General features: G+C 50.1%; 1 protein-coding gene across 5 annotated transcripts; it reads left to right on the top strand.

The window, feature by feature from the left end:
- Nucleotides 1-712: 712 nt before the first annotated feature.
- On the top strand, nucleotides 713-18141 carry LOC112963079 (CMP-N-acetylneuraminate-beta-galactosamide-alpha-2,3-sialyltransferase 4-like). Of its 5 annotated transcripts, none has more exons than XM_026059804.1 (11): nucleotides 713-781; nucleotides 8505-8601; nucleotides 10795-10852; nucleotides 11501-11557; nucleotides 12117-12244; nucleotides 13166-13229; nucleotides 14123-14218; nucleotides 14842-15034; nucleotides 15382-15510; nucleotides 16995-17141; nucleotides 17507-18141. In XM_026059804.1, exons 2-11 carry the CDS (start codon nucleotides 8523-8525, stop codon nucleotides 17612-17614), a joined length of 1059 nt encoding a protein of 352 aa, XP_025915589.1. In that variant the 5' UTR covers nucleotides 713-781; nucleotides 8505-8522; the 3' UTR covers nucleotides 17615-18141. The 5 variants fall into 5 exon arrangements, with proteins under 5 accessions (XP_025915589.1, XP_025915588.1, XP_025915591.1 ...); XM_026059803.1 differs by having other exon boundaries at nucleotides 10792-10852; XM_026059806.1 differs by lacking the exons at nucleotides 12117-12244; nucleotides 13166-13229 and having other exon boundaries at nucleotides 10792-10852.
- The last annotated feature ends 33 nt before the right edge of the window (nucleotides 18142-18174 follow it).

The raw sequence follows: 18174 nt of genomic DNA, 5'->3' as shown, positions 1-18174 counted from the left end.
TCATAAATATAAGTGCTGGCTCATATCTGTGGTGGGCTGGTGATTCATCCCTTTACCTTCCCGTCTCCAAGGAAAGCCTTGCTGAGGCTGCTGCAGACACGTGGCCTGGAAGAGCAGCTTCCCAAAAAAGTCCATTCCCTCCCAAATCCTTCCCTACAGGTCGCCGTTGTCACCTCCAGGGATTTCATGGAGACGCCCGGCCTTGTTCCAAAGCCACCGGCCTGGGAGCCACATGAACAGGAAACTGCAGGCCACTGATTCCAAAGGAATTATGAGTCTCTAGCCATTACGAGTGTGGAGAAGACACTTGAAAAGATTAAAAAAAGACAGAACGTGTGTAAAGAGAACCGGTGTTTTATGTAAGGGTGTGTAACCGGCGGCGGCGGCGGCGGCCGGGGGACGGTGCCTGCTCCTCACGGGCGTCTCCGGGGGCCGGGAAAGGAGGGCCGCCGCCTTAGGGAAAGGGACCGGACAACGGGCAGGGAGCGAAATGAATTTCCCCGGGGTCTCCTGGGCCGCAGGGCGGCTCGCGGCTGCAGCCCCCCCCCCCCCTCAGAGTAACGGCGGCGAGTTTCCTTCACGGAGGGACGAGGCGCTTCTGTTCCTCGCCATCCTGCCGCGCGGCGGCGGCGGCGGCCAGGCCTCGCTGGGGCCCCGCGGCGGTGCTTCCCCTGCTGCAGGTGGCACCGGCTGCCCCGGGCCGCGCCGCAGGGCTGCCCCGTCCGGCGGAGCCCGAGCGGGGAGCGGGCAGCGCGGGGCTCGGTTTCCCGCCGCCGCGGAGGTAGGTGCCGCCGGCTGCGGGTGGGGCCGGGCCGGGGGGCGCTGAGGCGAGGGCAGGGCGGCAGGGCGGCCGCGCCGGGTCCTGCCCCGGCGTWTGGGGCCGCTTGCTCCGACTCTTGGGGGCACCCAGGAGCAAACGGGCTGCGCGAGAGGCCCCYGGCCCGGAGGTGCCGCCGGGCGCTCGGGTGGTCGGTAGAGCCGGGGCCGAGCCCGGCACGCGGCTTCCTGACAGGGAAGGGCGAACGGGTCGCGGCTGCGTCTCCTCAGGGCTGGGGCACGGCAGGCAGCAGCGAGCTGGGCTGGCGGAGCCCGCGGCGGCTCGGCCTCGCCGGCGGCGACTCTCCCCCGCGCGGGCTCGGCTCCTCCGGCCCCGGGGGAGGCTGTAATTTCGGGGGATGCAAACGCCGCTGTGACTGACACCGTCTGGAGGAAAGCGGACGGGGGAGGGAGGTTCTGGAGCACAAAAAAAGGAGCCCTCCCCCCCTTTAAAAGCAAAGTTTCAAGGCTTTTTTTTAGTCCTCCTGGCAGGTGCGAGACACACGCAAATGCAAATCCTTTTCTGGGAGCTGCAAGGACCTAGAGGGGTCACCTGCTGTGAGGGAAATGAAGGCAGGGACASGGAAAGGGGCTGAGCAATGCCCTAGCGTGGCGGAACGGGGAGCACGGATCAGGCCTCCGTGCTGCCACTCGTGGGCACAGCGGACAGGGCAGGCCTGAGTTTTAGCAGGGAGACCACCTGCACAACTTCCAGCGGAGGAAAACCCTTAAACTTGAGCAGGAGGAAAAAGCAGGGGGCTGGGACCTTTGCCAGGTGTCCTGCAAGCAGTCAAGCTTCAGGTGCCCCTGGGGTCAGGGCTGCGATGACGAGGAGGCTGCAGCCCACCTCTGGATCCCCCATGGAAAAGCTGTTTCAGGGAGCGGCTATTGCAGGCACCAGTTTAACGATTTGCAGACCTCTGCGCAAGCCCCGGCAGGCTCAGCGGCTCTGTGCTCCCTGGCACGGCCCGCCTGCAGCGTGCCCAGCGCCGTGCACCCTTTTGCACCAGATCTGACCCTTCCTCCCACCCCACTTTCTGCCTCTCTAATGCTTTATTTTTCACCTGCACTGTGGAGACTGCAAAAACCAGAACTAAGGGCTTGTGAAGCCAGGAGTGGCCTGTGCTGCCACAGCAGGCAGGGCAGAGGTGGAAAGTGTGTGCATATCCCGGAGGTTTGAGAGCCGTCGGCTCTTCCTGGGCCAGTTTGTGCATGTGGATCCTGCGTGGTTGCGGGTCTGCCTCGATTGCTCATTTTTGTCTTGCAGAATAGGTTGGGGTTGGTTAGGCTCCAGGGCCTGCTCACCTGCCTTGCTTTTAAGGCTCAGGGCGAAGAGAGGCAGGAGCTGCAGAGGGCAGGATGAATTGCTGAAGCTTTGGGCCCAGAAAGCTGAAATCAGAGCAATGGGAGAAAACACGAGGACTGAAGGAGGGTTTTATTTGAAGTCGTGCTCTGGAGGGGACTCTAGGAATAGGAACAGGTGGCACACAGTGTTAGCACCATGGCGAGGCAGGACCCGTCCGTGATTACAGCAGAGGACACGCGAAATCAGTCTGGCTCCAGAGTGAAAAAGCTGCAGCACCCTGGGGTGCCTTTTCCCATTGGGGTGCCAGACATCAGCAAGCAAAGAAAATGCAGCGATGCCTGCGTTCCCCGAGCACCCTGTCATCCCCCATGCTGTGCAAAGTACAGGAGACTGCTCCTTTCTCAGCCCTGCTGCTGGATGTCCCCATTTCCAGCTCCGCGCTCCCCTGGGGTGGCCTGGAGACCATGCCACGCGTACCAGTCACTGCCGCCGTCACTTATTGGGGCACTTTGCAGCTGTCACCGTAGGTGCTGTCAAGGCTTCGTGATGCCGTTTGCTGGTGTTGTTAATGAGCGCTCTCTCCCATGGACTTGCTTAACAACGTGGCACAGCGCCTGCTGACAGGAGCTGAGGACCTGCCACGGCTGGAGCAGGGCTTGTTAAGCAGAGAGAAGGGCCTGCTGGGAAATTTCCATGATGAGGAATTTTTCAGGCAAAATAGAGGGCAGCGTAGGGCAAAATCTCCATTTTCCACTCCATGGCTCCTTTGGTGGGGGACTAGGTTGTTTGCATCCCCTGTTTGCTTGAGTGAGTCAAGCTGTTTTGGTGGCAGCAGCACCTCCCCAGCCTGCCTGTAGGTCCAGATGTAAGTGGAAACTGGGCTTCTTCTGGTTGCAGCTGGCAAGAAAACCCCTTTGTGTCAGAGGGGTTGAGAGGGATGGCTGAGCTAGCACCCAGCTGGCTTTGTGGTCAGAGATGGATTGCTTTTGAGCTGATCCTGCCTGGAAGCCAGAGCTAGCCCCTCTGAGATCTCACTAGCCTTTGATGGCCCTGTGAGACATGGGGCTGATTTCAGTCCTGTATGTTGAACGGTGTTGAGCCTGCTGAAATATTTTGTCTCTGGCTTTCACCCCCAGTTTCACACTGCACCCTGGCTCTGTAGGCATGGCCATGCAGGGGCTCGGAGGCCTCTTTGGAAAGGGAATGTGTCCTGCCTGTCTCGCACCTCCCCAGCTCCATGCAATCATCTGTAGGTTTTATACACAGCCACTTAAAGACAGTGCAACGCTGGCAGGAGGAGAGTAAAGCCCATGTCAACGTGTGCCAGATGCAGGCCTGCCCAGCTGATGCACATGTGTGGCAAGGCGGCATAGGGGTGGCTGCAAGGCAGGGGTGCTCGTTTCAGGTTGGGTGCACACCCTGCTGGGGTGCTCCCTGCAGACTCCCCCCATGAATGTGTCTGTGGGTCCTCCAGGTCCATGATTACACACCTTCCTTTTAAAAAAGGTCTCCTTAAACCATGGCAAGCTGAAGTAATGCTGTGCTGGCCATGGCACCTCCTGGTCTCACAGACTGAGTTGTAATATAGCCATTGAACCGACTTTCTGCCAAGCATGGAGCAGTCACACGTCTGTGCTCTAGAGAGCGTCACGGCGTGGGACTCCGCTGCGACCACATCTCGGTGCATGCTTGCATGCAAACGTGGCCGATGCAGGACTTCCTGCCTTGGGCCACCTCCTGGGCAAGCAGGACGGTCAGTGCCAGGAGCTGGGACGTGCAGTGTCCAGGGACACCCAGGATCACTGGGTTTAGCTCGCCAGTTCCTTGCTGCCTCCCTGGCCCCTGCAAGTTTTGGCAGCCCGGAGTGTTTCTGCAGTGCATACCGAAAGCACACGATGGCACTGCAGGAGCACAAAACCGACTAAGCCTCCTCTGCAGCTCAGTTGGATTTTTAACCCCTCCGTGGAGGCGAAGCTGCTGCAGGCACAGTGGCTTTCCAGGGGCAAGGTGCGGAAGGGAGGTGGGCGAGTGGCCGTGACGCCCAAGCGGTTTGCTGCCCCCACTGAGGGCACAGCCTGGAGCGTGAGCCGCTGGCGCTTGCTACGGGAGCACCTGATCTCCTTGGGAAAGGAGGAACCGTGAGGACAGGTGGTGCCGCAACACAGGCCCAAGCACGCATTTGGGAACTGGCACTGCGGGGACCTGGGTCCGCCCAGAGACTCCCTGAGCTGGTTTCTTCCAAAATGCACAGTAGATACTTTGCGCTGTGGCTCCTCACAGCTGTACTCGGGGTTCACTGGTCTTGGTGTGCCTCCAACCTGTCTCTGCACAGGCCCGGGCAGACCTGCAAAGGGCCTGGGCGCGCTTAGTCAGGTGGCAATACAGCTCTCGGGCTAGTTTCGGCAGCAGCATCTATAGGCACCAAATGCATCAACCTAGGGCCACTTAGGGAAGGTGCCCTCTTCCCTAGGCTTGCTCAGACCCTACTGCTGCCACTTTGGCTTTGCCTCCTGAGCTCCTGCAGGCAGAGAGTCTTCAAATACACACCAGTTGGAAGGAAGCCCTAGCGCAGGGCTTGCATGATAATATCCTGCTGGCAGCAACTGGGTTTTGGGAGAGAGCGAATGAATTTGTTAGTCTGCTAGTTCCTGAAGCTACTGATCCTCTGGCTGAAAACCAAGGAGAGCCATAGAGACAAACGGAAAGACTGCAACATATAGGACTTCTTTTTTTTTTTTCTGGAATAATCCATGCAGGAGAGAAAGTCTCCTCAGAAATATTTGTTTATGAGAATCCTAGTATTTATCTCATCTTTGTAGAAAACTCCTACTGAACTGAAGAGGGATAAAACCAGCAAGTTCTGCCCAAAATATTGCCAGATCCTGTAGGAATCTGGCAAAGCATGGTCCCCTTGAATTATCTAGTGGGCATGAGGTGGATGGATCTGCTTTTCCTCCTCCTGTCATCCCCATAGGAAAAAGTTCTCTTTAGCAATTTTCCATAAGTAGCAAGAAATATCTCCAGGAGAAAATGCACAGAATTAAGAGAGGAGATAAAAAAACAAAAAACAAAAAAACAGTCTTCCAGAAGAGGAGAGGAACTGAGGGGTTTTGGTTTGTGCAGCTCTCGTCCATCTGTCTGGATGGAGCACTCTTTGCTTGATATCTTCCTGTTTTAAATCCAGCTGATTGATTTTCTTTCTCTTTCTTCTTTCAAGCTTGTTTATTTTAATAAAGATAGATTTTTTTGGAAACTCAAAGCAAAATATTCTGCTGTCTCCACCTACCCTCCTGGCACTGAGTGCGGGTGGTTATTTCAGTGGTTATAATTTGATTTCTGCCTCTCCTGCTGGGCCGATATGAGAGAAACAATATTTAGAGTTGATTTTCCTTTATTTTTTTGGTGGAGGAAGCAAGGGAAGGCAGAGGCTAGGAGTGCTGTGGGAAGAGAGAAGAGAATCAGAGGGAATGCACTCTCATTTTCTAGGCCATTTTTTTCCCAAGTTTGCAGTCTCTGGTGGACAAAAACCCCGGTATAGCTCAACTGATCAATTGCTCTCTGAAGAATAGAAAATGGCTCATGTCTTTAGGTATTTTTATGTTATTCTTGGCCTGCCGCAGCGACTCATAGCAGCTGCTCTGTGCCAATGAGTTCAGGTTTGTAACCTATTTGAGAGGAAGAGGATTGTGATAATCTCCAGTTTGCAAGTGGGGAAACTGAGGCATGGAAATAAATGGACTGCTTTCCCTTTCAGACATGTGCACAGCCAAGGAAGGCATATAGCATAGCACTAGGGACTGATTTCCAAACCCAAGAGACCATCGGCACTCACAGTCCAGACCACATTTGCAGCAGCACTCAGATCCCGATTAAACTTCAACAAAAATAGATATTCACCACTGCTTAGCAGCCAGCTTTTCTCCAGTGATAATACTAAGCAACAGATTTTCAAAAGAGTTTAGCTGCTCCCCTGTTCTTGGAGCTTTTTAGGGAAAGCGCCTGCTTTTAGGTTTAAAAAGGAATGGCTTTTTCTTTGCCAAAAATCTAGCCCTTCATTTCTAGGCATGGAATTAAAAACATAATCATTGCTTATTTCTAGCTTCTAAATGACTAGCGTCCCTCGTAATCCTTTTGTTCCCAGTTCCGCTGGTTTCTGGGGACAGGGCTAGTGATGGTTTCTGTGCGTATCTGAAGATAATTGCTTTGCTAAATAATTTTTCCTACTTTAAAACATATATCAAGATAGTCTGTCACATAGTTTATGTTTCCTGCTGTGGAGACAAATACTTTAATTAAGAGGGAAAGGGAAAAAAAAAGTATCACACAGAAAAAGAAAAAGCTTCTGTGAAAATAAACCTGAAAGGCTTGAGAGAAGTAGAACAGGGCAGAGAGAAGTCCTTTGGCAGGCAGGAGGCACACTGCCTGGACGAGCATGCATACGTGCATGTGCTGTTGTGATTGTTTTGTTAAATGCAGAGAATCAGGTGCTGGTGAAAACCCAGAAGCGGCTCAGTTGCATTTCCATTGAGCAACCAGAAACCTTCCCCATGCAGCTGCCAACACTGACAGGGGAATTCTTCCTCCTAGCCAGCAAAGCAAAGAATAGGAGTAGGACACCCCAAAGCTGTTCCCCAAGGGCTGATCAGAATCACATCCCCTGGAAGAGGCAGTGGAGGCAGAGAACAAGGCGCCTTTATCAACCCTCCTGGCAGCCCCTGTACCCAATTGCCCTTCCCTGGCTTTAGCGTGCCCTGGGAAAAGTCCAGCAGAAATTTCCCGGTCAGAAGAAAGGAGCAAGCGCCTAGAAGTTGCACTTCAGGGCTGGCATTAACTCTAGGGACAAATGAAAGGGATGGGAAGTTGCAAGTACATGAAYTGCTGCTCAGTCCTGAGGATTTGCTCCCTAGGCCTGATTGGAGGCTGACAGCATTGTGCCTAGTTTTGTCTGCAAAGCGCAACAAAGCAGGAGAAGGAGACACCCCATTTTTAACTGAAAGCCCAGTGTGAGTCTGCAAGGAAAGAGAGTAAGAGAGCTCCTCTCTTCCTTGTATTTCTAAGCAAAGGCACCCAGCCTGAGAAGGACACACACACTCAGCCCACTTGTGGCTCCATGCCTGGAGTGGGCCTGCAGCCAGAGCCTTCCTGAACCCCTATCTTAAGATCTTCCTGGAAAACAGTCCCTATTCCTTTTCCTGAAGCCCACACAGAAAAACCCTCTCCTTTCCCATAGCACATCAGACTAATCAGGACCTCCCTTTTAATGCCAGCCCTAATGCACCACAGGTGCTGCCCTTAGCTGGGTGATCACCTGAGCTCCGTGGCATGGCCCAGGTGAGCTGCAGACACCAGCCGGGGGTTTCAGGGGGCAACCTTGCTTCAGCTGTGTGGCAGTGAGCAAGAAGATCTGCTTGGATGAATTAATTAGCCTGCAAAGGTAAAGTTTCAGGCCAGAGGACAGGGGGAAGGAGGAAGGGAGTGGACTGAAAGCACCACAGAGCACTTTCCCCAGCTGAGCAGGGATTTGTATCCCCTGCTCATAGAGGATAATTAGATGATTGCCATCAGATGGGTAAGCTGAGCTCTTACTTTCTGCACCATCCCTTCAAGAGAGGAGGATATTATTTCTGTTTTTTACTATCCTGAGCCAGCAATTGTCTATGTGAGCTGTGGCACTGTCCCTATATAATTAAGGCTGTCAATCAAACTCAGGCACCTAAACACTACAAACTCCCTGGCTTGTGAGGATTTATCACAGGACTTTATTGCTTTGCAGGCAAACCAGTGCTTTGTGGACTTTCTTTTCTGTTGTCAGAGGAACAAACTGTAAGGCCTTAGGAAGGGAATGTCCCTGTGAAAGATGTCTCTGGTGCTTAGTGGGATTGCTAGCTGTGCCCACAGCATCCTGCGCAGGCAGGTGGGAGTGAGCCCAGTGCTGGACACTTGCTGATGCTGAGTTGGGGTGGGGTAGCTGTGGTTAGTGCACCTCCAATCCTGATCACTGTGGTTGGTTCAGAGCTTGCTTCTGGGGCTTGGAGCATGGGGAGGTTTTCCTGTGGTGACCTGCAGAAGATGACCTGGACATCTGTCTCACGAGGGGTGTTCCAGTTTATCTGCTGCTGTGACTGGCAGGAGCACCCAGCAAAATGATGAATGAAGGACTTGCCTCAACGCGGCCATTCTTCTCTTCGCACGGGGGTCTCAGTGGGCTGGCAGACAGTGTGGTAGGTACCAGGGCTATATGGACTGAGGCATGGTGCCTGGAAGGCTAGGCTTATGGGCCAGCCAGTCAGCCTGTGTCTGAGAAATCTCTGGGCAAAAGCCTTATGGCACAACTCCTTATCACCCCTGTTTTGACTGATGAATAGTCTCTGTTTTTTTGCAGAATGTGCATGAAGACAGCATGAATGCCAGATCTCTAGTGGGGAAACTCTCCTTGGCTTTTTTCCAGTGGAAAAACCTGGTGATCTTGCTGTTTGTGGGTAAGAGAACTTCAATCCATGCTGAGCCCTAGGACCTTGCTGTGCTAGGAGCTGTACAGAGGGAGAAGCCCCTCCAGGCCCCAGTATCTTCACTGGAGACCCCCCCCAAAAATGGAAGATGATGGAAGAGTGGAGGGAGGAGATGTGTTTCCATAAATCAGACATGCACAGTCCTAGGTGTCCCTAAAGACTGAGATGAGGGGCATTTGTGAACTCTTATGTGTTCCCGACAAGAAAAGGTGGTTGAGAAGGGGCCGTTTCCCTCCTGCTTCCCCCGGTTTATGCTAGTGTGCCTGGTGTGAGTGTGAGCTGGGCCCACCGATGCAAGAACGGCAGCAGGCTGGCTCCTCGGCCCTTTGCCATTGCACTGAGAGCTGGCAGCAGTCATCCTCATTTCCAGGGAGGATCAGCAACCAGACTAGAGGCCCAGATCACAGTGCCCTCCTTTAGCTGTGTGTCTCTCCACTGGTTGTGTTTTCCAAACGCTGAGCCTCATCCTGCAAACAGTCCCACCACAGGCAGCTTCCCCTGTGTGGGGTTGTTCTGTTCTCCTGTGGATCCGCTCCTGGCACAGGCATTGCTCTTGCATTTGTCATTAATAAAACCGAACTTCTCCAGAGAGGCTTTAGCTGTGCCTGTTTAGGGTATATTTTTAGAAAATTAAGTCATCTTGGATGTCTTTGGGGGCATGGAGAGAACAAAAGTGTCTAAAAGGTGACTTTTTTCCAAAGTGTAAAAATCTCTTTACTGTTTTGCACAACTGTAAAACAACSAAGTGGTGATTCCCTGAGTTCTCCCCTACATCCCCCTGCAAATGCTATCTCTGTAGCAAGGACGTTAAGGAGATATTTGCAGAGTAACTATTTTCAAAAGTGTTCATACTTGAAAACACCAGTTCAAGGCCTGCATCCGCAATGGTGTATGTGCACAGGGCTGTGGGAGGCTAGAACAGGGTTAACCTGCTTCTGTGTGTGTATGTGATACACAAATTAAATTCCTCTGTGTGGGGGGAGGTCTAGCAGTCACCCTCTGATAAATGCCGCTGCGCTTTTTGCAGGATTAAGGTCCAAAGGTGGGTGTTTACCTATGTTGTGTGTATGTGTGTAGCAACCCAGCACTAATTGGCCTGATGAAAGCCTTTGTGTGGTGAGTGTAGGAGGTCCCGGAGAGACCACTGATACAATACCTGTATGAGTGTATGTAACTGCTTGTGAACTCCCTCCAGAAAGAAAACCAATTCTAATTTCATACCATCATTAGAARGGCTGATTGTTTGTCGCAGAAAAAACTCTCTGCTGCTTAATGACCAAGATGCAACCGTTGTCATTTTCATAAAAAAGAAAGAGCCATCATGGTGCACAGTAATGTAATGACTATTCTGTGGTACAATATGGGAAGCGCTGAGAAAAGTCAAATTAAAAATCTTTATCTCCAATCAGAACAATCTCTTTACTAATGTTTAAAGGCCCCAAATAAAAAGCAAAACTAACACTGGAAAATCCATATCCTCCTGTCCTCCATTTGGCATGAGCACACAGGCAGCTCTGTAAAGCCAGCGGGAGGAATGGGCACAGTGGCCAGCTGGCTGAAGTGACAGAGAGCTGAGCCTTTTGTAAATGAAAGCTCCCCATGGGTCACAGAGGAAATCCTGCCCTTTCTCCCAAGTCAAAGGTCTTCCTTAGGTCTGCAACAGTGTGTGTCTGGGTGTCAATTCCCTCATATTTCGTGGCCTGCAGAAAGCCTTGCAGTTGTGTTCTCCCACAGATGCCCTGAGTTTTTGATCATGCACATGCTCAGGTATCCTGAGCTCCTCTTCTCTCTGTGGTTCCCTGCTAGGCCCATGACCTCGGCAGACGAGGGCAGTAACCTGCTGACAGAGCTCCTTGTGGACCTTTGATTTAATCTCTGCTGCCCCATGCGTCTGGAACGCAGGATGGTGTATTTACTAGGGTTCATTACCAGAAGGCCTCATTTAATTCTGGCTAGCAAGGGGCTAATTCAAATACAGCCACTTGGAGGCTCCTATACTCTGGAACAGGGTCTGCTGGTCTTCAGGTCTGATGGCTGGAGAGGCTCCAGTGATGCTGTCTGGGGGGAGAGATTCTGTGGGCTGTGCAGTGGGGCGGTTCTAGCTGTAGTGATGTTGCTGTGCAACTGCGTGGCCTGTTTCAGCCTCTCCATTGCCTTCAGCAGGTCTGTATGTGCAGAGCCTATACTACTCTGTGATGAAGTCACGTGAAAGTCAGGCAGAGTAAGTTATCTTTTCTTCTTCCCTTTTCTGACCTCAGTGCTACTATGGTCTGGGCAAGTGGTAGGGCACATGGAGGAGGAACAATTTGTTATTGTGGAAAGAAAAGGCAACCCTTCTTCCAAGGTGACACAGTAAGATCTGGATGAGAAACAGCTCCCCCAATATGGTATGAATCCTTGGGGACTTGGAGGACTGTGTTCTGCCTAGCAGTGACTTGAGGGCAGGGCAGACAGAACTTGCAGGATGAAACAGCAGTGATGAAACTGGTGATGTCTTAGCTAGACTATAGTAGAGACCACTGTCAGAGTGTCTTGTGGACATCCCGCAGTGCTCTTCATTGTATGTCCCTATCTGGAGGCATGAGCATGGGTCACCTGAGGCCACTGATTTTCTAAAATTTGACGGGTCAAGACTCTGCACAGCTTGACCTAACTTTGATGTTGGCTCTCCAGAGATCTCTTTCCACCTAAATTACTCAATGATTCTGCTGAGCAGATATGGAGCTCTTTACATGTTCTTTGGAGGGGCCCTGTTCATGGACAGATGTGGTCAGGAGCTCAAATCCCTCCTACATCCTGGCATCCTGGACTGCTTTCAAAGACCTCCTGAAGAAGAGATGGTTGGAAATGAGCTCTGTTTCTTTCACAGGAAGCGCCTTGGTGCTTGCAGGAAACGCTTTGTGTGGAGAAAACCTTTTCTTGGAAGGTTTGTCAATTATGTTTTTTGTCTGGGGAATTTTGGTCAGAGATGACTGAGCGCTCAGTGGCTGCTGATGGGTGGAGACTGTCAGTCTGGAGTTTATGCGCAGATATGCAGGAAAGGAAACAGCTAGTTTGAGCTGTTGCACAATAGCATCTTAGCTCCATTACAAGTGAGTCAGCAAGTCAGCAGAATGGTGCAATACAGATGCATATGTAAAATGTCCTCTGAAGGGCAATCAGAGAGGAAGAGATGCACTGTAGAACTGGTCAGTGCACAGTGAGGGGTGAACTTTGTCATGAAGTGAGTGAATAAATGAAAGTGGAACATAACTGGAATTGTATGCCATTACTGCTGCTCAGAAGGTGGGTTAGAAACAGTGAGCAATAAGAATTATGTTTAAAAGATATGGGTCATTTCTGGGAAGTATTTCAGGATAGCTCAGTAACTTTCCAAAGCCCTTCATCATTCAGCCTGCTTCAGATGTCTTAGTCCTTGTGTCTGGTACTGCTGTGACTGCTCCACTCTTCCCTGAACTGCTGGCACTCTGAATCTCTCTTGACAGGTTTGAACCTCACTGGAAGCCTTTCCTGACCAGCAAATCCTTATACTCRCTTATGGACAGGCCTTTTAGAAGAGAGCTTGAAAAAGTTCTGTGGTTCCATAAACTTCCTTTTGGGCTACAGAGTTCAGGTATTGCAGCACTCTGCCCTCAGTGTTGTAATGTTGTGGACGGACACTGTGCAACTGAAGAGCCTCTTCCTGATGCAGCTTCCATGAGTGCTGCAGAGGAAAGGGAAATCTATCTGGGCACCAGGGTTCATTGAGAGGGGCTAGGTTGAATGGTTGGGATGCTTTTGAGGAAAGGTCATAGTCCCTGATGGTGATAATGGAGGAAGGGGATAGTGCTTTAACTCCGACTTCTAGCTGTGCCAAGAGGGATGGAAAGAGAAAGGTTGACAGAAATGCTCTTATGGATGGAGTAAGACCCATTGCAGAAGTTAACAAACATCAACTGAGAGGGAATAACTGATTGGATTGGTACCCCTTGCTGTTTTCAATGTGAGGTAATACAGACCAAGTTCAAGTGCTCATAGTGCTGGTCTGAGGTAACCTGTTTGTTTTTGCATTGAAATAGACTGGGCAAATTCAGTTGAGGAACTACTGCATGTGGTAACTTCTGACAAAGCAGGGTGGTAACCAGCTTTTTAAACTGAAGATACACCTCAGTGTGCAAATTGATCAGATTTGCGGTGCTTCTTCCACGGGGCAGTATCAGTGCCTTTTGTTCCTGAATCGTTCCTCTTGGGGACCTTGTTATTTGTGCAGCATCCAAAATGAGTGGAGAAGAGCTAGCCTAAATGGTATCCCTGCCTCCCATGCGTGCAGAGCATGCCCTTTACGTGGAAAAAGGCCTCAGTATTGACAGTGTTGGGTGGATCGCTGTGACAAGAACAGTGTTTGAGGTTCTCTCATGTAAAGTGCCCTGGCACTTTATGGAAGGGTGAAACCTGGCTCTTCAGAGCCTAACGAAGAGAAGAGTTCTCCTGTTGGCACTGGTGGGGCCACTTTTTTCCCCTGAAGATAACTCTTCAACTACTTCTTGTCTTTCAGTTCTGTCTGCTTTTGCCACATTGCAGCTTCTTCCACAGCAGGAGTTGCCTGAATCCTTTGAGCGGTACGGAGACTGGGCTGGGGCTGGGTGCTGGGGGAGCAGGAGCGTGAGGGAAGTGGTAGGTGGTCTGAGAGCCCTGGTTTCTGAAGCTTTTCAAAGTTTTCTCTCTTATTCCTCAATTTCACAGCCCTTTCTGCCTCTCACTCCTTCTGACCCTCCCCATCTCTCTCAGTGGGTTTCTCTTTCTTTCCTTTTTAAATGTGCCCTTTCAAGCAGCTCTCATACTGATGAACTTAAGCTGCTAGATCCACACTTCCTCCCTTTAACTTCTGTCATGCCGTGGTCTCTGTTCTCAGTGTTGCCCTATCCCATCCATTTTCTCTTGCTCTAACTCCATCACAAATGTGGCAGTCCAGGGCCTGAAAAGTTATATGCATCCTTATGTTCTGCCTGCCTACATTCAGAGAGAGCAGGAAGTGAAATATACTGTCTGCTGCAGCTACTGGAAAACTTTTGAGTTTGGAAACGCTCTTCTTTCCTGTCATAAGCGCACATTAGATGAAATTTTCTGTGGCCTCTTGTTCTCTCTCTTCCCAGTATACTGTGTGCCTCAAGCAGAGGTTCTCCCTCCAAGTTAAGAACTGCTGGTCTACTGGGCATCCCTACTTGACTTTCCATTTCCTCTGTGTCTTGTGTCCTCCCTCTCCTCTAGCTGACTAGAGGTCCCACTTAATTTTGCCAGCATGTTGATGACACTCCATTGCCTTATGCTCACTAAGTCACACCTCTGTGTGGCTGGGACACAGCCAGAATCCTACTAGTCAGGGCTTCTCTGCTCTGATGCCACCTAGGGAGTTACTTGAGGGCACCAGACAAGCCTCAGGGATGCTCCTCAAACCTGGTGGAGAAACTTATCGGTGAAGGACTTAACCTCTTGGAATCTATTCTTTTGCCAGCTTATGGTGCCAAAGGTGTATTGTGGTCGGCAATGGTTATTCCATCCATGGCCAACGCTTTGGGAAAATGATTGACTCTCACCATGTTATCATAAGGTACTGAATTCTTACTAGAACCTAACATTTAGACAGAGACTGAGGAGTGATAATGTGCATGTGTCTTTCTTGCCTGGCAAACATAACATCTAGGATCCATCAGGTCAGGTAATCTAATGACTTTCTTGCAGTTCATGGCCAGTCACTGCAGGAGTTAGAATTTACAGCATACTCATTCGCAGATATGTTCCCTGGGGCCTGGATAGCCAGCTTCAGTGGCCCAGTCAATGAGGTAGCAAGCAATCCCAATGTTACAGGATGGGTTTGGGCCTTGACAATGCCAAATCTTTGATTGCAGTGCAACCTTATATGCATTTTTACTCTCACTTAGGAAAGTCATTTAATTTCTGTGTGCCTCAGTTCCCTATATGAAAAATGGCAGTTTTCTGCCATCACTGCCTGCCTTTTTTTTTAAGGGGAGGAAGTATTCCTACATCTGTGTGAGGTACCCAGTTCTGTGGAACCAGGTCGTAAGGTTGGATCATAATGTGTATCCGTTCCCTCATGTGAGTTCACATGGCCCATCTTGCATTTAACAGCACACAGCTGCTTCCGTGGTTGGAAATAGGTGATATTGAAACTGCTCCAGGGACCAATCCTGCTGTTCTGGCTTTGATTCTCAGATTAAATGATGCTCCAGTAAAAGAGCACAAGAAAGATGTGGGTGAGAGAACCAGCATCCGTCTCTTCTTCCCTGAATCGGCTCTGCCCAACCCTCTGGAAAACAATGACAATGAGACACTGATGGTGTTTGTCCCATTCAAGCCACTGGATTTCCTCTGGCTGAGGGAGGTATTGCTGAAAACAAGGAATAAGGTGAGATGTCTTTAATGAGGGATGGTTGAAACCAAGTTATCTGGAATGACATGTTCCATTGCTCTAATAATCATGTATCCTTCAAATATTTAATGAGCTGCACAATGGACCTGAGACTTTATTTTTCCACTAATTAGAAACACCCCAGTCTCAGCCACATTGCAGATAGGTGCATTGGCACGAGTGGAAGAGACCTGGAGTTTCTTTGCTCCGCCAGACTGTCAGTCCTTCTGAGCACCCAGGCAGAGCAATAGATTGCAGCTAAATCAGGGATCTTTATCATGGCACTGTCTTGTGTGCATGGGCATGCCTTGAATATCTCTCTTTCTCTTTGCCTTTCCCTACAGACAAAGGCGGGGTTTTGGCGCCAGCCCCCTTGGGAATGGAATGGGAATGTCTCTCACCTACGTATTCTCAACCCATATGTCACCTATGAAGCAACGTACAAACTCCTGCAGTTGAAAACGTGGAGTAGGGTATGACATCACACTGGAAAGCAGACAGACAACCATCAATATTCTGTGTCTTCTCTAATACCTTACTGCTTGAGTGCCACACAGGGCAGAAATCTTGGACAGCAGAGATGGGGAAAGAAAACAGGCCCATTGATTAGATTAGCGAGTCCCTTCCCRAGTAAATGCAGTCTTTCCCTACAGCATGGTATTACAAGTTTTGATCGCTGCTCCTACCAAAAAAACACAAGACTTTTCTGACCTGTCACAACACTGCAGTGTTATTCCTGCTTAGTGCACCATTCCTGTCAGTCTGCCCCATGACTCTTTGCCATTCTGCATTCAAATCACTTTTTAGAGTTACACTTCTGTCCAGAGTTCTAGGCATCACACAGCCTGGTTCCCTGTTGTGACAAGCAGCTTTGTCAAATAAGCCCTTTCACGTATGTTCCTAGACTTTCCCTGTCTATAGACCATTACTGAATTAGCTAGTGTAAAATGAGAGGAATTTTGGTTGGCATTCCTTAAAACACTCAAGTCTAACAGAATTCTGGCCTAAGGCTAGCTTTTATGCCCACTGCTTCTGGAACACCAATTTCCCATTCACTACATGGTGGAGGATATTAATGAATGTAATGATACTTTGTCTTTGGTCCTGACAAACTTTGTGATGGTGCTGTGCAATCTTTAACTTTAAGCCTGCCGGGCGCCACCAGGACATTTCAAATCTGCGGCAAATCCAAGAGAAGCTTGAAGGCCTGGTGTGGCAAAATAACCTTTTCCAAGGTCATGCAGTAACTCTTGGCCTGGGCCGAGACTATATGCCAAGTCTCCTGACTGCTGAAGAAATGCTGTTAAAAAGCACATTTCTCTGCTAAAATGCTTGAAAGGTGCTAAGTGGGGCAATCCAGGTGGGGAGTGTTAAGTGCTCAGTTAGGCTTGGGGGACCAAGAGCATTTTCAACTGCTCTGTGAGTGTGGTTACTGTTCTGCTCAGTCACAAAGCTTTTAATGCAGTGTGTGAGTTTGTACATGGACATGTTAGCTTTACATGAACAAAGAACGTTTTTGTAACACATAGGCCAGGGACAGGCATTTAATGCTTAGCTTAGAGATAAGGCACCACATGAAGGCCTCCAGTAGAGAATACACTTAGAGGCACATGAAAAAGAAAGAGATGCAGAAACCTTGTACAGGCTCCATCAGGGATGTGGCTTTGTCAAAAAGTGTGCTGATTCCCTCCATACGAAACCTTTTGGTTTCCATGGAATGCTGTGTTTTAGCATCACAGAGGTCACATTCTCCTGGACCCTCCTTTTCTGCAGCACCTTCCTATAAAATGATGATTGCTTGACTTCTGGGAACACTGTCCAGGCATCTGTCCTGTTTTATTTATGTATTTTTTTTCTGCGTGGAGTGGAGGAAGCTACTGGTCCCAGCTGGTTGCTGATGTCAGTATTGTCAAAGTAGGAGTCTGAAATGCTAAACAGCTGTTCTCTCTTTTCCCAGAGATATGCCACCACGGGAATCATTGCTTTGAACCTAGCCCTCCATATGTGCCAAGAGGTCAACATTGCAGGCTTTGGTTACCCTGGCAACCATGACAATGCTACGCCAATACATTATTACAATACGGGTCGCTCACGGGAAAAAGAGGTAGTAAATGCATCCTCTTCAAACKAAGGTGTTCTTCATAGTGCAACTTAGTGGACAAAGCTAGGACTCAGATAGCTGTGAGCTCTGGTAGCTATCACCAGCATTACCCATGGTAATTCYTGTTGGGACATGCCAGGAGAAGGAGTGCTTTGTTCCCAGAAAGGACCTTGAGCACAGATACGGGCTCATTCAGTGTGCCTTTTACCTGTCCTTGTTTGGTGACGTGGGTCCTGCCCAGCCCTATCAGTGGAAGTCCTGCTTGGGGCTGCAGAGGAAGCTGGGTCAGAGGGGATCCAGGGCATTTTGGGGAGCATTTGGGGCAYTGTAAGAAATAATCTGTAACTCTGGCTCTCTTGTCTCTGCAGCTGATTCAGCACAACCTAACTGCTGAGAGGAACTGGCTGCTGAAAATGATCAAGCAGGGGGTGATTGCTGACATAACCAACCCTTCCTTCCAGGCCCAGAACCACTGAGTTGCTGCTTGTTGTCCTCCTGCAGACACCGCTGGTGGTCCCAGCTGGGCTTTGCCCTTGTTCCAGGTTGTTTTGAGCAGAAACATCCTGTTCCATGTGGGGTGGGAGATGAATTTTGGGATTCAGAGCACTTGTCCTTTCTACTGCTGGCCTCCAGCTTTCGCCACTGCCTGCCATGGTGGAGGATGAAGTGTGTCATACAATGCTTCTGCCTTGGGTGATCCCCTCCTGTTTTGGAAATGGCCATYCTTTGCTCACTGGTTATTTGTATAAAGCACCGAACTGGGATGCTAAGCYGGTCCCCAGCCCCTGGGTAAGGGAGGAGGGTGACAGTGTTTTGTGTGCCTTGAGATTTCAAACTCCTTCCTAAGCAGATTGGAGTGAGAGKCAGACCCAGCAGTTTGGAAAAGGATTGTGCTGAACACTCAGAGATTTCAGAGTTTTACTAATTGTTGGGAAACGTTAATGTCTGCAGGAACCGCTAAGAAAGTGGGATTTTTTCATTGTTCTGTTTGAGAATAAAAATGCTTCTGATTTCGAGGAGTGTCTCTGGTTGGCAC

The sequence above is a fragment of the Apteryx rowi genome, unplaced genomic scaffold (genome assembly GCF_003343035.1).
Source record: "Apteryx rowi isolate R43461 unplaced genomic scaffold, aptRow1 scaffold_16, whole genome shotgun sequence".
Classification (NCBI taxonomy): domain Eukaryota; kingdom Metazoa; phylum Chordata; class Aves; order Apterygiformes; family Apterygidae; genus Apteryx; species Apteryx rowi.
This window is presented reverse-complemented; position numbering and strand designations above follow the sequence as displayed.